This window comes from Suricata suricatta, chromosome 2, assembly GCF_006229205.1.
Source record: "Suricata suricatta isolate VVHF042 chromosome 2, meerkat_22Aug2017_6uvM2_HiC, whole genome shotgun sequence".
Lineage (NCBI taxonomy): Eukaryota > Metazoa > Chordata > Mammalia > Carnivora > Herpestidae > Suricata > Suricata suricatta.
The window spans coordinates 84,194,029-84,207,288 of record NC_043701.1 but is presented as its reverse complement, the minus strand read 5'-3'; the positions used below and the strand labels follow the sequence as shown (position 1 = coordinate 84,207,288).

General features: G+C 39.7%; 1 protein-coding gene across 5 annotated transcripts in view; it reads left to right on the top strand.

The window, feature by feature from the left end:
- ICA1 (islet cell autoantigen 1) overlaps positions 1-13,260 on the top strand; it is a 144,407-nt gene that overhangs the window by 113,252 nt on the left and 17,895 nt on the right. For all 5 annotated transcript variants that reach the window (XM_029929518.1, XM_029929509.1, XM_029929528.1 and 2 more), the window contains 4 exons: positions 6,566-6,663; positions 8,672-8,724; positions 11,484-11,546; positions 11,659-11,691. In XM_029929518.1, coding sequence (XP_029785378.1) covers positions 6,566-6,663; positions 8,672-8,724; positions 11,484-11,546; positions 11,659-11,691 — 247 coding nt within the window. The remainder of the gene's footprint in view (positions 1-6,565; positions 6,664-8,671; positions 8,725-11,483; positions 11,547-11,658; positions 11,692-13,260) is intronic.

Here is a 13,260-nt window from a genome sequence, read left to right as displayed (position 1 = left end):
TTGTCCAGCCCTTGTGGTGACTGGCCTTTGTTCTTCAAGGCAGCGGGTAGCTCAGGCTCTCCTCAAAATAGGAATGTCCTCTCCATCCCCTGCTTCTTCTCATTCCATTACTTTTCCTCGAGGGGAAAAGAAAAATTTTATCACTATGTGGGCAGTTACTTAATGCCAGGAACTCTGCTAAATGTGAGGTGAAATAGTGTCTCAGAGAACCTGTCATGGTATGCGTGACTCTAATATGCTGAGGTTGGGTATTATAATTAATAATACTATTAAGTACAGCACTGACATATAGAAAGGGCATATGTTTTAGTTAGTCCTCAAACTAACCTTGAGTAGTTGGGTCTACTTATTTTTCACCCATGTTTTGAATGAGTAAACTAATGAGTAAACTGAAGTTCAGAGAGGTCTAGCCATCTGCCCAAGGCTTCGTGCTCCAATAGCTCTGGGAACAGGGATGCTCATGGATTTCCCAGTCTGCTGTATGTCATTTCTTCCAGGTACTTCCAGCCCTGAGGCAGGAGGGCAAGAGAAAGCAAGTGCCTCCTTTAAAAAGTACAGTTGTAAACTTTCCATTAAAAATAACACTTTGAGGGACGCTTGGGTGGCTCAGTTAGCTAAGAGTCTGACTTCAACTCAGGTCATCATCTCATGGTTCATGAGTTCGAGCCCCACATCAGGCTTTGTGCCGACAGCTCAGAGCCTGGAGCCTGCTTTGGATTCTGTGCCTCCCTCTCTCTCTGTCTCTCAAAAATAAATAAGCATTAAAAACAAATTCAAAGTAGCACTTTGAAATGTTTGCACATAGGTGAAAAACATCATGTGTATAAGTCAGTCCCTCAGACTGGGAATTTAGGGCCCTCCTTTAAAGTTTGGAATGAAGTGTTCTTGATCTCCTTGGCACTGCATATGAAGGAGTTCAGTACATATTCTTGACTTGGCTATTCAATACCGTTTCTTGACTAGTTGTAAAATTCTGAAGACCTTGATTATAATATCACTCCTATGTGTTAATAATTGAATGGTCTTAAGTAAGTTACTTCACCTGAGTCTCAAGTTCCATATCAGGAAACCAGGAATACAGTGGGTTTGTCTGGGTTTTGTGAGACGTGTAAAACATGGGCTGCAATACTAACCTAACAGTGCCTAACATAAGCTGAGCCTTTAAGACTCTAATTCCTTTCATACCTTTAAAAAGTGTTGGTAAGATGAGTGCCTTGGTGGCTCAGGTGGTTGAGCATCCAACTCTTGATTTTGGCTCAGGTCATGATCCCATGATCAAGACTCTAATTCCTTTCATACCTTTAAAAAGTGTTGGTAAGATGAGTGCCTTGGTGGCTCAGGTGGTTGAGCATCCAACTCTTGATTTTGGCTCAGGTCATGATCCCTTGATCATGGGATCAAGCCCCACGGAGAGCTCCACACTGAGCATGGAGCCTGCTTAAGAGTCTCGGTCTCGTTCATCCTCAGCCCCTCTCCCCCACTCTCTTGAGAGAGAGAGAGAGAGAGAGAGAGAGAGAGAGAGAGAGAGAGAGAGAGAGACTCTCTTAAAAAAAAGTTTAAAGAACAAGTTTATATCTTATTTATGATTATGTTTATTTTTCTCTAACTTGACTTTTTCTTCTACACTGTAATTCAAGAGTACCTTCTGATTCTAGGTTAATAGTGCTCCTTACATAGTATCTTTATAGATGTGTAACTGCATGGGTAGGGAGGCCACGTGTGCTAAAAACCCATGAATTGTGTGGTGATACACATCAGCATGGCCTCTGCTTTTTTTCCTCACGTGGTACCAGTTATATAAACACAAACATACACACAACCAAGTTCACCATCTTTTAACCATGCCTCCCTAGTTTCAGCACTTTTATTTCCTTTTATAGACAATTACTTGGCACCTTCATATGCATACAGTATAATTAATGGGAAGTAGCCTGAGAAAAATAAATGTCATAATTAATGATTAGAGAACATGTTACTCAATTCTCAAGGCTAAACTTATACTTAGGTCATTATATTAGGGTTGGCTGCTAGCCTTTTGTCTGTGAAATTTGTTTTGCTGAGTAGTTTTTCTTTCATTCAGATGAATGTTGCTGTTGCTTTTATTTTCCTAATACAGGAAGTAGTAACTCCCATTATTATATTAAGCTGTTTCCTTTCTAAGACACTTTTGCAAGCTTGGTCTGCGCATTTCCTCTGTCACACTGATCTTATATATTGTGTGTGTGTTTCCTGAAACCATTTAAGCATTGATGGAAACTATTAGCATGTCATTGAAGCCTTTAAACAGAGAACGGTTACTAGTCTAAAAACATTCTTTCTTCTGCACAAAACCTTTCAGTGTTATATGATGCTGTTTTGCTGCTAATATGAAATGATCTTCACGAACAATTTTAATGAAGGACCCTAGTGGGTTTGAGGTTTAGAAACAGAATGTTTTGACGTTTCATTTCTGGACATGGATCTGAATGTGGCTTCCATCAGCTGCTGATTCAAAATCGTTCCATCTGATGGCTGCCTTGTCTCTACAGTCAGCCAAGGCCTCTTGGCTGAACAGGTGTTAATGTCACACAGAAAATGCTGTCACCTCTGACTTTTACAGATGCTACAAGGTTAAGCGTTTTCAGCTGAGCTGCAGACTTTTAAATACTATAAAGAATCCCCGTCACCCCGGCCCCCACTTGGATCTTTTCATCAAACGTTGGCAAAAACAGTGGTTCACCAAGTAGAATATCCTGCATCTGACAGTCACACCTCAGAACTAATGTTGAGAGAGGGAAGGGGACATGACTCGTTCTCCCTGATGTTTCAAAGTTCCTCTTAGTTTCTTTATTATCTTTGTTGTTTACCATCTTTGTAAGAAGCAAGTTCCATATGTGTGGTTGTGGGGTTTTTTCCTTGCTGTATTGAGGAGTGTTTAGCTCAGTTTAATCTAAAACTCTTGCTTTAATAGGTGCCCCTTGAAAACATCCTAAAATTGACTGTGGTGATGGTTGCACAAGTCTGTGTCTATACTGAAAACCACTGAATTGTGCACTCTAGTTGGGTGAATTCTATGGTACATGAATTATATCTCAATAAAGCTGATAGATTCCCCACACAAGATTCCCCTCACCTCAAAATCGTAATATATAATACATAAGCCCAGGTGCTTGGTATTAATTTTGCTTGTTGTTTTATAAACCTTTTCTTATTATTCCCCTGAGCCTTTGAATTTTCTAGTGAAAGAGCTCTAATTTTTTCAGTTTAACCTTCTGTACATTAATTTATCAACCAACAAGTACATATTTAGCACCTCTCTTGCTTGGCAACAGCCAAATCCTTATAGGGACAATGACAATAGGAAGAGAGGAACAATTGTAACAGGAATTATTAATAATAAAGTAGCAATTGGAATTTTAGCCATTCTGTTGGTGATGCACAATAGTGACTTAACTGTGCTTGTCGTGACAGGGAGCCAACAATTGAGTCCCTGCTAATGGCCCAACAGGGAAGGGCCTGAAAAGAAGGAAGCAGTGGTTTACATTACAAAGGGATTGTCTGAGAGCTGCCGAAGTGTGGTTATGAGGGGAGGTCGGACTAGAGACAGAAGGGATGATAACCATGGAGCTGTCAAGGGCATCTCAGGGGCTTAAGCAAGCGCTGTGGCAGCTAGACACAGCCAGCTGAGAGCAGACAAGTCCTGGCCCTGCCTAGTGCTGATTGAGAAAAAGGAAATGCAACGAGAAGATAATTGAGCAAACCAGGAGGCCTGGACAAGCCTCACAGAATTGAAAAGTGCGTCGTGGGGCCATCAGAAGCTTAGCTGAAAATATTCCTGGCTTCCTGTTGACCAAGATTGGACCACTCTTTGGGAAATAAAACTGCTGAAAGGGTGTGTGTGTGTGTGTGTGTGTGTGTGTGTGTGTGTGTGTGAATAAAGCGCTGTGACTGGCAGATCTATTGAAAAGAGTAAGTCTTTGACATCTGTTGAACTCCTCCTTGTGGTTGTATATTTCTGAAATACACGCATGCACGCACACATGTGCCCAGCTTTTACCGGATGCTTTGGGGTATGTGATTTAAAAAAAAAAAAAAAAGAAGAAGAAGACCTATACTATAGTCCACATTCCAATTACCTTGTTTGTTCCATAATGTCCTTTATAGCATTTCCCCCTCCAGCTGATAATCATGGATTCCATTTAGTTGTCATGCATTGGAGAAACATAAAGGTCAAAAGAATATGGTGAAACTAATGGGGCATAGTGTTAAATATTGATGAATGTGGATAAAGGAATGTTCTCCCTGTGTGACCCCTGCTGACCTCTTTATCTTGATCTCATAAGACTTATCCTCTTGAGCACTACATTACAATCCCAGTGGATTCTTTTTGTTGCTCCAACAAGCCAAGCTATTCCTAGCTTTAGGCCTTTGCATTCAGGCCTCTACTTCGTGAGTTGTGCAAGGATAGCTTCTTCATGTCATTTCCCTCTCAGCTGAAATGTCACTTCCATAAGAGGACATTCTTGCTAACTGAGGTAGTGATCCAATCACTTTCTATCCTCCTTTTTAATTCCTGTCTAGACCCATCACTAACTGGTAACTCATGTCTCTTCTTCACCAGTGTATTCCCTGCACCCAAAACACCACCTGGTCTTGGTAAATACTTTGAAACTATTTGTTGACTGAGTATACTAATCTAAGTGTCCAGAAAATATCATTAAAAATGATGGCTATGCCTTAGGGATGTCATTTATGCAAGAAGATGTTCAAGAACTCCAATCATAGGACATACATTCAGTTAGAAAAACTTGGCCCTATGTTAGAAAAGTGGTGAATGAATGTATACTTGTATATAGTTAAATATTGAATGTTTATGATCTGTAAAATCTTTTATCTTCTTTAATGAAGAATGTTTCTCATTATGAAATACCTACACATGGTATATTGTTTAAGAAGGCATCTATATATGTGATTCTGATTATAGAAGTGGTATAAGAATGAAAAACTAGAAAGGAAATATATGAAAATTATAACTATTTTGGGGAAGAAAATGGAATTATGAGTAACTTTTCTTTTTTTAATTTTCCAAGTATTCTACATGTGGCTCTATTATTTTTCTAACTTAAAAAATACTTTTAAGAGATAAAACATAATACAGAATAGATACAATCAAATATGAGTAAGACTATAAATGCACTTTGAAGATAGAAAGACTTTCTTGAATTTGACATGCTTAGCAAATGAAGCTTTAAGGAAAAAGCAGTAATTGATCTGGGCTTTGCAAAGATTGATAGGACTCTTGAGGGTAGACAAATAGGTAGAGCTTTTTTGGGTAAAGCAGCAGAATGAACAAAGATAGGAAGGGAGTGATTAGTGCATAGGGAGCGCTGAGGAGACAGGAGGAGGATAAAATCAGATTTTAGAAGATGTTTAAGACCAGGCTGAGAGGTTTAGACTAGAAGTGGAAAGAAGTGGGGGAACTGTTGTGTGTTCTTGAGAGAAACAGTAACCTGGGTATTGCAGGGAAATTTTTCCATTGAGGGAGCGAGCGCGCCGGCAGTTAGGAGTGGGACACCATGTTCCCTGGCGCCCACAGGAGGCACCGCCATCCATCAGAGCCGCAGAGATGCCTCCGCTCCTTCTCCACCCAGCCTGCAGTCAGGCCCCAGGATTCCACCAGAGCTGGTGGAGGAAACATGCTTGCCGCCCTCTATGTGTGGGTCACATGAGAGAAGAGGAAGGTGGGAAGGGGAAGAGGAGGAGACAGGAAGCCCCAAAGGACAGGTTTTAAGAGTTCTAAGAATATAAGCAGGATAAGTATCTTGAGATGTGTCATGCTTATTTGTAGGTTTGTGGTTTAATTAGGGCCACAAGTAGAGATCTTTTTGTATGACATATTATTCAGTTGTTACGGGAATGTTTTGCTTTTTCTGGTGTATAGTTTCTAGGCACTGGATTTTTTTTTTTAAATTGCTTGAGACTTGAGAACAGTAACTCCAAGAAATAGTTGCCATCAGAATATCCCCACCCATCTTTAATCTACAAAGATTTGGATATGCTTTCTCTGTCCACTTGTGGGAGTTAACTTGTCAGAATATGTTAAGCCACTAATTTGGTTTTGCTTTTTTCTTTAAAAAAAGGTTTTGTTTTCTCTTATTTTTAAAAGCTGTTTTTAGATCACAGAATTGCAAACAAAATTAAAAATAAAATGAAATCGTCTCATCTTTGGGGGAGAAAAGCTTCTACTTTGTCAGTGTGTGGGCTGCTAGCAGAACAGAATGTTTATCTTTGCTGCATGTTAAAGATGGAAAATAAAGTTAGCAATAGCCAAAAGGCCTTCTTTTGAATAACTTATCGTGAAAGGGAAAGCATAAATCTAAAGCTGGTATTTTGTGGATGGGTCTGAGAACATATAAAATTTCATTTCTGTCTACTGGGTAGGTTTGGGGTAACCCCCCAAACCTTGAATTTAAGGTTTGGTTTCTGGACCAGAGGCTATTGAGTTTTTCATTGATCTCTCTCTCTCTCTCTCTCTCTCTCTCTCTCTCTCTCTCTCTCTCTTTTTCTTTTCATTACTGTGATCAAGAGCTTACAAGACCCTATGAAAAAGCTGATTGAAAAAGAAGAAAGGAAGAAGATCACCCAGCAGGAAGGTGCAGAGGCAACTGTGGAGGAGCCGAGTCAGTAAGTTATGGCTACTTCTCTCACAGCTCTTTCTTCCCTCAGGCAAGGGCAGTACGTCTTCGCTGGCCAAGTCTGCTGGGGTCTCCAACACGGGGCAGCTGCTTTACCTCCTCCCTTCTCTGAGTTGATGTATAGAATGAGGGCCAAACTTGTCCTGCACATATTCCCACTAGACCGGGACTCTTCCCAATAGGAGACTCATTTCTGGGGTCTTAGAAGGAGGACACGTGTGAGGATTTGACTGGAACCAGAAAAGGCACACATCGCCAGTGCTCTCTGGGTCTCCGTCTGGTGGCCTCAGCCTCAGCTTCCTGCCCTCTCAGGCTTCTGGACCCAATCTGGTTCTTTTGTTAGTATCATTTACAAAATCCTGTCCCAGTTAGGAAATCCCCTGGCTTTTCTCTCATAGAAGGAAATAACCTATGAAATTGCCTCCTAAGACATACAGTACTAAGGTGTTATCCTACAAAAGTGCTACCTTCTGACATTTTGTTTTCTACTGTTCAGAACTTCTGGTTGTTTTCTCTATGAAGCAGAGAGCAGCTTTGAGTGCAGGAAGTGACTGCTTCATCTTCAGTCATCTTGCCACTTTGCAAAGAAGGCACCTCCAGTCACTTTACATACTGAGGCAGACTTTTCCACATGCGTGGAGCACGATGCCCCTAATCGCATTCAGGAGGCTTCACTGTGAATCGATGTCCTTTCCTATTGAGGTGTCAGAGGTGCAGGGACAGAGTTAGTCCTGAATTGGCTGACATACAAAAGTAAGGTAGCTTACCTTAGCTCTACTGTGATTCCTTTTCCCACAAACAAAAAATTTAGGTGATGATTGTGTGATAAAACTGGCTTATATTTTAACTGTGTTTCTAAATAAAGTTTTAAATATATATTTTGTCACACAGAGGTATTTGCTGCTAATATTAGCCTTTTTAGTTTTAAAGCAAATACCCGAAAATTCCTATAGTGTAGAGCAAAGACACCTTTCCACTTTGGGAACAACTACAGAACATGATCTGAATCTAGTACAATTGACTGTTGTGGAGGGAAGCAGTTTAACTTATTGCTGGTAATAATGGTAATGCTGAATACCCTTTAGCAGATGCCTACTATGTATGAATCACAATGTCAGGTGCTTTATTTATGTTATCTCTATTCATCTCATGCCAGCTCTTGATGTAATCAATGCAGGCATTTCCCTGTTGTGTATTTACACAAGGCTCAGAAGTTAAGGGACTGCCCACAGCCCGTGGTGTGGGTAAGAGGCAGGCCTGGAATGTATTCTGGTGACTTTTTTCACCATATATGTTACCACAATCAAAATAAAGCCTTAGCCTTTACTGAGAAAGGAACCAACCGAGATTGTCTTGATTAGTTTTTGTTAACTTCAGATTTCTCCATTATTTTAGTACCTCATTTTTAAGAGCTCAATAAGTATAATTCAGTAACTCTCATAGTGGGTCATGGTGCTTTAAAGGGAGGTTCAGAAGCACCAGCTGAGTTTCAAGGAGGTGATATATCTCTGCTGTGATCTTACATGTGTATGGTAAGAGTTGAGGAGGTGACAGTCTTCTGGAGAGTGATCTTGCTTCCAGCCTTGCTTAGATAATTTAAGCTAACCTTCTAGGTGTCCTCTCCTGTAACACCTGGAATCAGAATGAACACCTGCTTGGCCATCAGTTTATTAACTATTTTTTGAAGGTGATAAGTGTGAAGTATCTGTCTCAGTTACACCTACTTAACTACCCTCCTAGATATTTACAGAATATATAATTTACGATGAAACCAGATTCAGCTATTCAGATGCTATGAACCAGCTGTAGGACAGGAAAAAAACAGCGAATTTATTTCTTCTTAAAAAAATGAATAGCTATAAATGACTATATCTTTCATGGGTGCATGCACATATCTGTGTGTTATAAGTGCAATAATATTGTACAGAAAATCTGGGTGTATCGTAAATATAAAATTTTCGGAATGAGGTTGCTAACCTTTTTTTTTTAATTTTAAGGTTAATTTCATTAGAGGATGAAAACCAGTACAAGGAATCCTCTAGTTTTAAGAGTAAGTTTTGATTTTTATTTAGAATTGCTTCTGAAATAGTACTGCTCAGCAACCAGTTCATTTTCTCTTTTGATAGATTCTTCCTTTCCTCTTTTCCGATTGAGAAAATTGAATTTTAATTTGCTTTTTATCATTTTAGTTTTAAAATTGCAAATATCAATGATGCCGACCATATAGCATTATTGAGAAAGGTTTTATATCGCGAACCAGAAAATAGCATCATTAGGGACTTCAGCAGCAGCCTGCCAGAGGAGCATACAAAATTGAGAATAGCTATTTCTCTGACAACAGATGATAACATTTCTGCTATTGCCGTCACTCGTTCTAACTGCCTTTTGGGCGTAAAGATAGTTTTAATAAGATTACATGATCAGATTGGGTGAGTTGGTTCTCATTGTGTTGTGGGGTGGGCGTTGGTCTTTGTTGGGAACAGATAGGGAGAGTTCAGACACGGCTTTTCCAGGTGACTCCTGGGTTTGCTCTGTCATGAGCAACCCCAACTCCCTCGGGTATACCGACCCTCAGATGGTTGGAAAAGTGACCAGAGCATTGGTGGATGATGCAATGTGCCATGCAAGGGTTGTCAGCTGTTCCTGTCTCCTGCCATTACTGCCAGTTTTCACTGGTTCTTCTCATAAAGGAGTGGAGGGAACAGTAAAATGTGGTGGGACTAAGGTGATAGACCACTGGGCTTTTGACTGGGACTTGGATCCTCTGAGATGCAGGGGAAAGCTTTATAGCTGATATGGAGAGAACTGAACTTACCCTGACCCTGTGTTCAGCCTGGCCCTCTTGTGGGCTTATCCACCTCTGCTCACTCCGCCCTTTGCTATGGCAGCCCTTCCGGGAGAGAGGAGGGGGCAAGCAGACCCTGGGACTTCCTTTCTCTGCTTTTCCCTCACCCTCAACCTTCTTTATGCCTTTCCTCCTACTTTTCCAACCATTTGTTTCACCTACTTTATTCTCTTCCTACGTTACTGGTTCATTTGCTTTTCTCACACCTGCCTTTCAACAGAAAACAAAACAAAACCCTCTTACCTTTCTGCCTTTCTAACTTGACTTCATGTCATCATTTTGTGCATTAACACTTTCAGTTACTCACATACTCGTTCATGTTTTCAACAGATATTTATTGAGTGCTGTCTGTGTGGCAGGTAGGCACGGACCTCGGCTCTGGGCACACAGTAGTACACAGACAGATTCAGACCCTTCCCAGGGTTGAGTTCACTGTCAGAAGGGGAAGCAAGTGGTAGTCTAACATTTGCACAGTAATGGGACAACTCCAACTTTGGTAAGAATGGCAGGGATTCTGGGGATGTGTGATAGGGAGAACTCACCTGTTTGAGTTGCAAAAGCTGTCAGAGTAAAAGAAGCAGCCTGGGCAACGACTATAACCCAGGAAGGACCAGGAGGTCAGAAGGACCCTGATCTAGAGCATGAGGGAGGGAGCAGGTGGCAGAAGACAGAGAAGCAGACCAGCCTGAAGTTCTTGGGCATGCAAGAACTCTCTGACTGTATTGATCCACACTTCCAGCGTCAGTACCCTTGGGTGCCAACAGCATGAATTATATTGTGGGAATCTAGGTAAACAAATAGAAATATTTTAGTTTTGAGGGAAAATGTAAACTCTAGTTCATTATATTTGTATTCAACTTACATATCAATATAAGTCATATATTTGTACAATATATGATAATATAGAGGATCAAGTTTTCTCCTTGTATAGTGTGTTCACTTGTGGTATTTGCATGATATTTTGAGATTACAAATGCTGATCTCCTTGTTTTATGTATATAAAGAGTAGAATCCACCATAATGAAGTGTTACCTGTCTTTTATTTTGTGACCTGCAAAAAGTCTAATGTACACATGAGCAAACTAAGTTTTAAGCATATTGTGTTGTGTACACACACACACACACACACAGACATATACACAGACACACAGACACACAGACACACACACACACAGACATATACACAGACACACAGACACACACACACACACACACCCCCTTTATTATTTAGAGCAGTTTTTAGTTTACGGAAAATTGGGCAGAAGGTACACAATTTCCATATACTCCCTGGTCCCACACATATGCATTATTAACATCCCTCACCAGGGTAATACATTTGTTATAATTGATAAGCCAACACTGACACATCACTATCACTCATAGTTTACGTTAGGATTCACTCTTGGTGTTACGCATTTTACGGGTTTTGACAAATGTATAATGATATATATTCGCCATTAGAGTATCATACAGAATAGTTTCACTTCCTAAATCTTCCCTGTGACTGCACCTTGTTCATCTTTCCCTCCCCCCAATCCCTTAAGTTTTAACTGTTTTCATGGTTTTTTGCCTTTTCCAGAATTCAGTATAGTTGGAATTATGTTGTATGTTGTATGTATGGAATTATGTTACAGACTGACCTCTTTGACTCAGTAATCTGCCCTTTTCTTTTAGCCAGACCCAGTGGTTAAGGGTGACAGCACCTTCATTAATCAATTACTTAAGTCATGTGTTTGTCCATGAAAGCAGTGTGAAGTCACTGTTATATAGTTTTCCACCAAACAAGCCAAGATTCGAGGCTGTCAGCTCAGAATTCATTGAGAGCCAACAGCTTGAGCAAAATGTAATCGGAGGACCACTGCTTCTGCATGAGGAGCTGCGTGTTTACCTTACACTGAAATAGTATATGAAGACACACACCGTTCTGAGTTCGTGCTAACCAAATGCACGTGTTCTCTTTACAGCTGAAGATGGAAAAAGCATTTTAACTGCCTTAGACAAAAGCTCTACACATAATGCATGCTCAGGTAAGCCAGATTAAGAAAAATGACTCGATTTTAATAAATTTGACAAACTCCTTACAAAATGAAACTAACTCATAATTTTCGGTTTTTCCCCCCTCTTCTAATGGACCTACAGATGAACTATTAGGCATGAAATCCGAGGAAGGTGGTAAGATTTATACATTTCTTTGGGGTTATAATTTAAGCTTTAGTACTGTTTTTACATGCAGGAAAACGTAATGTTTATTTTTTGAATAGCTCTGCATTCCCAAGCAAATTGTTTTTAGGTAACTATCATTTGTCTTTATAAATGACTTTAAATATGCCCAAGCACAAATGAGTATATGTGGGATTTGACATCCTTAGCTCAATTACATAATGTTCAAACTACTAAAGCTAAAAGTTATTATGCCAAAGGTTGTATGCTATAGTTGAAAAAACATGGCCTTCAGAATCAGACCTGGATTGGTATGGTATTGGTTCTACCATAAACTATCTGTATGGCCTTAAGTAATTTGCTTCACACTTCAACCCTTTCAGCCTCAGTTGCTCAATTTACCAATAGCAACAGTCTTACTAGGCTGTTGTTAGAATTGGAGATCATGTATATACAGGGTCCCTTATGGCCTCTGACACAGGGACACTTTTCAGATGGTAAGCGGTTGAGATAGTGGCACTAGAATGGTACTTAATGTGTTAATATTAAAATCACCTCAGGTTATGAAAGTACAAAGCCAGTAGTTAAAGCACACTGCCATTACTGGGGGGGGCTCCATTTTCATAAAAACATTTCCTACTTGGCATAAGGTTAGATAGATTACTTTTATGAAAAAAAAGGATTTTTCTCACAACTTTTTTTGGAGGGAGAAATATTGCGGTCTTGCAAAGGTGAAATAAAGACAATAATAAAGCACACAATAGGTACCTACCATGTAGTTTTACCAAATCGTAACATTTAACAAGTTATTTAAATTATATGTATCTTTCAACTTGTTTTGAAAGGGAGATTGTTATTTCTTCTGTTGCTAACCTCGTTTATATAATTTGCTCTTTGCTTTTAGTATCTATTTAATTTCATTATTTTGATAAACATAATTTTTGAATAGGTAGATTCACATCAGCACATGATATTTGCATCAGTATATGATAATGATAATAAAAATATAGACAGTGGAAAATTCTGACTCCCATTTCTGCTCCCTATTCCTATATTCCATATTCTCACTCCTTATTTCTTTACATACACACAAATTACATATTCTTATGTTTCCTCCCTTCTTACAAAAAAGGTTCTTGCTTTTGGATTTTGACCTTTTCAACTTGGTAGTAATGGTACAATAAAAATTAACCCTGTAGCCGGGCATTTCTTCACAGAATTAAACCGAAATGCTACTGCCTCAGATACGTGCTTACTTTCATAAGCTTCATCCAGAGCCTGTGTCACAGGTACACTGGAATCAGATTGGTATCTTTCCCCTTATTTAAAACAACTTTTATACCTCATTGGATTATAGTTAACAGTCTTTGTTTCATAGAATAGCAGCTCATACCCTTTTCTGGAGCACTCACTTAATTCTTATGATAGGGAGGTGATTATCTTCTTTCTCAACATGTGTATTTGTTTTGAGGCAGAAAAGTTGATTTACAGATTGTCTCCGCTAAATGCAGTGTCACATAATCTCTCTCTTCCCTTTATCACGGCCAGGCCACAAAGCCCTGCTCGAGGCTGAGCCAGGCC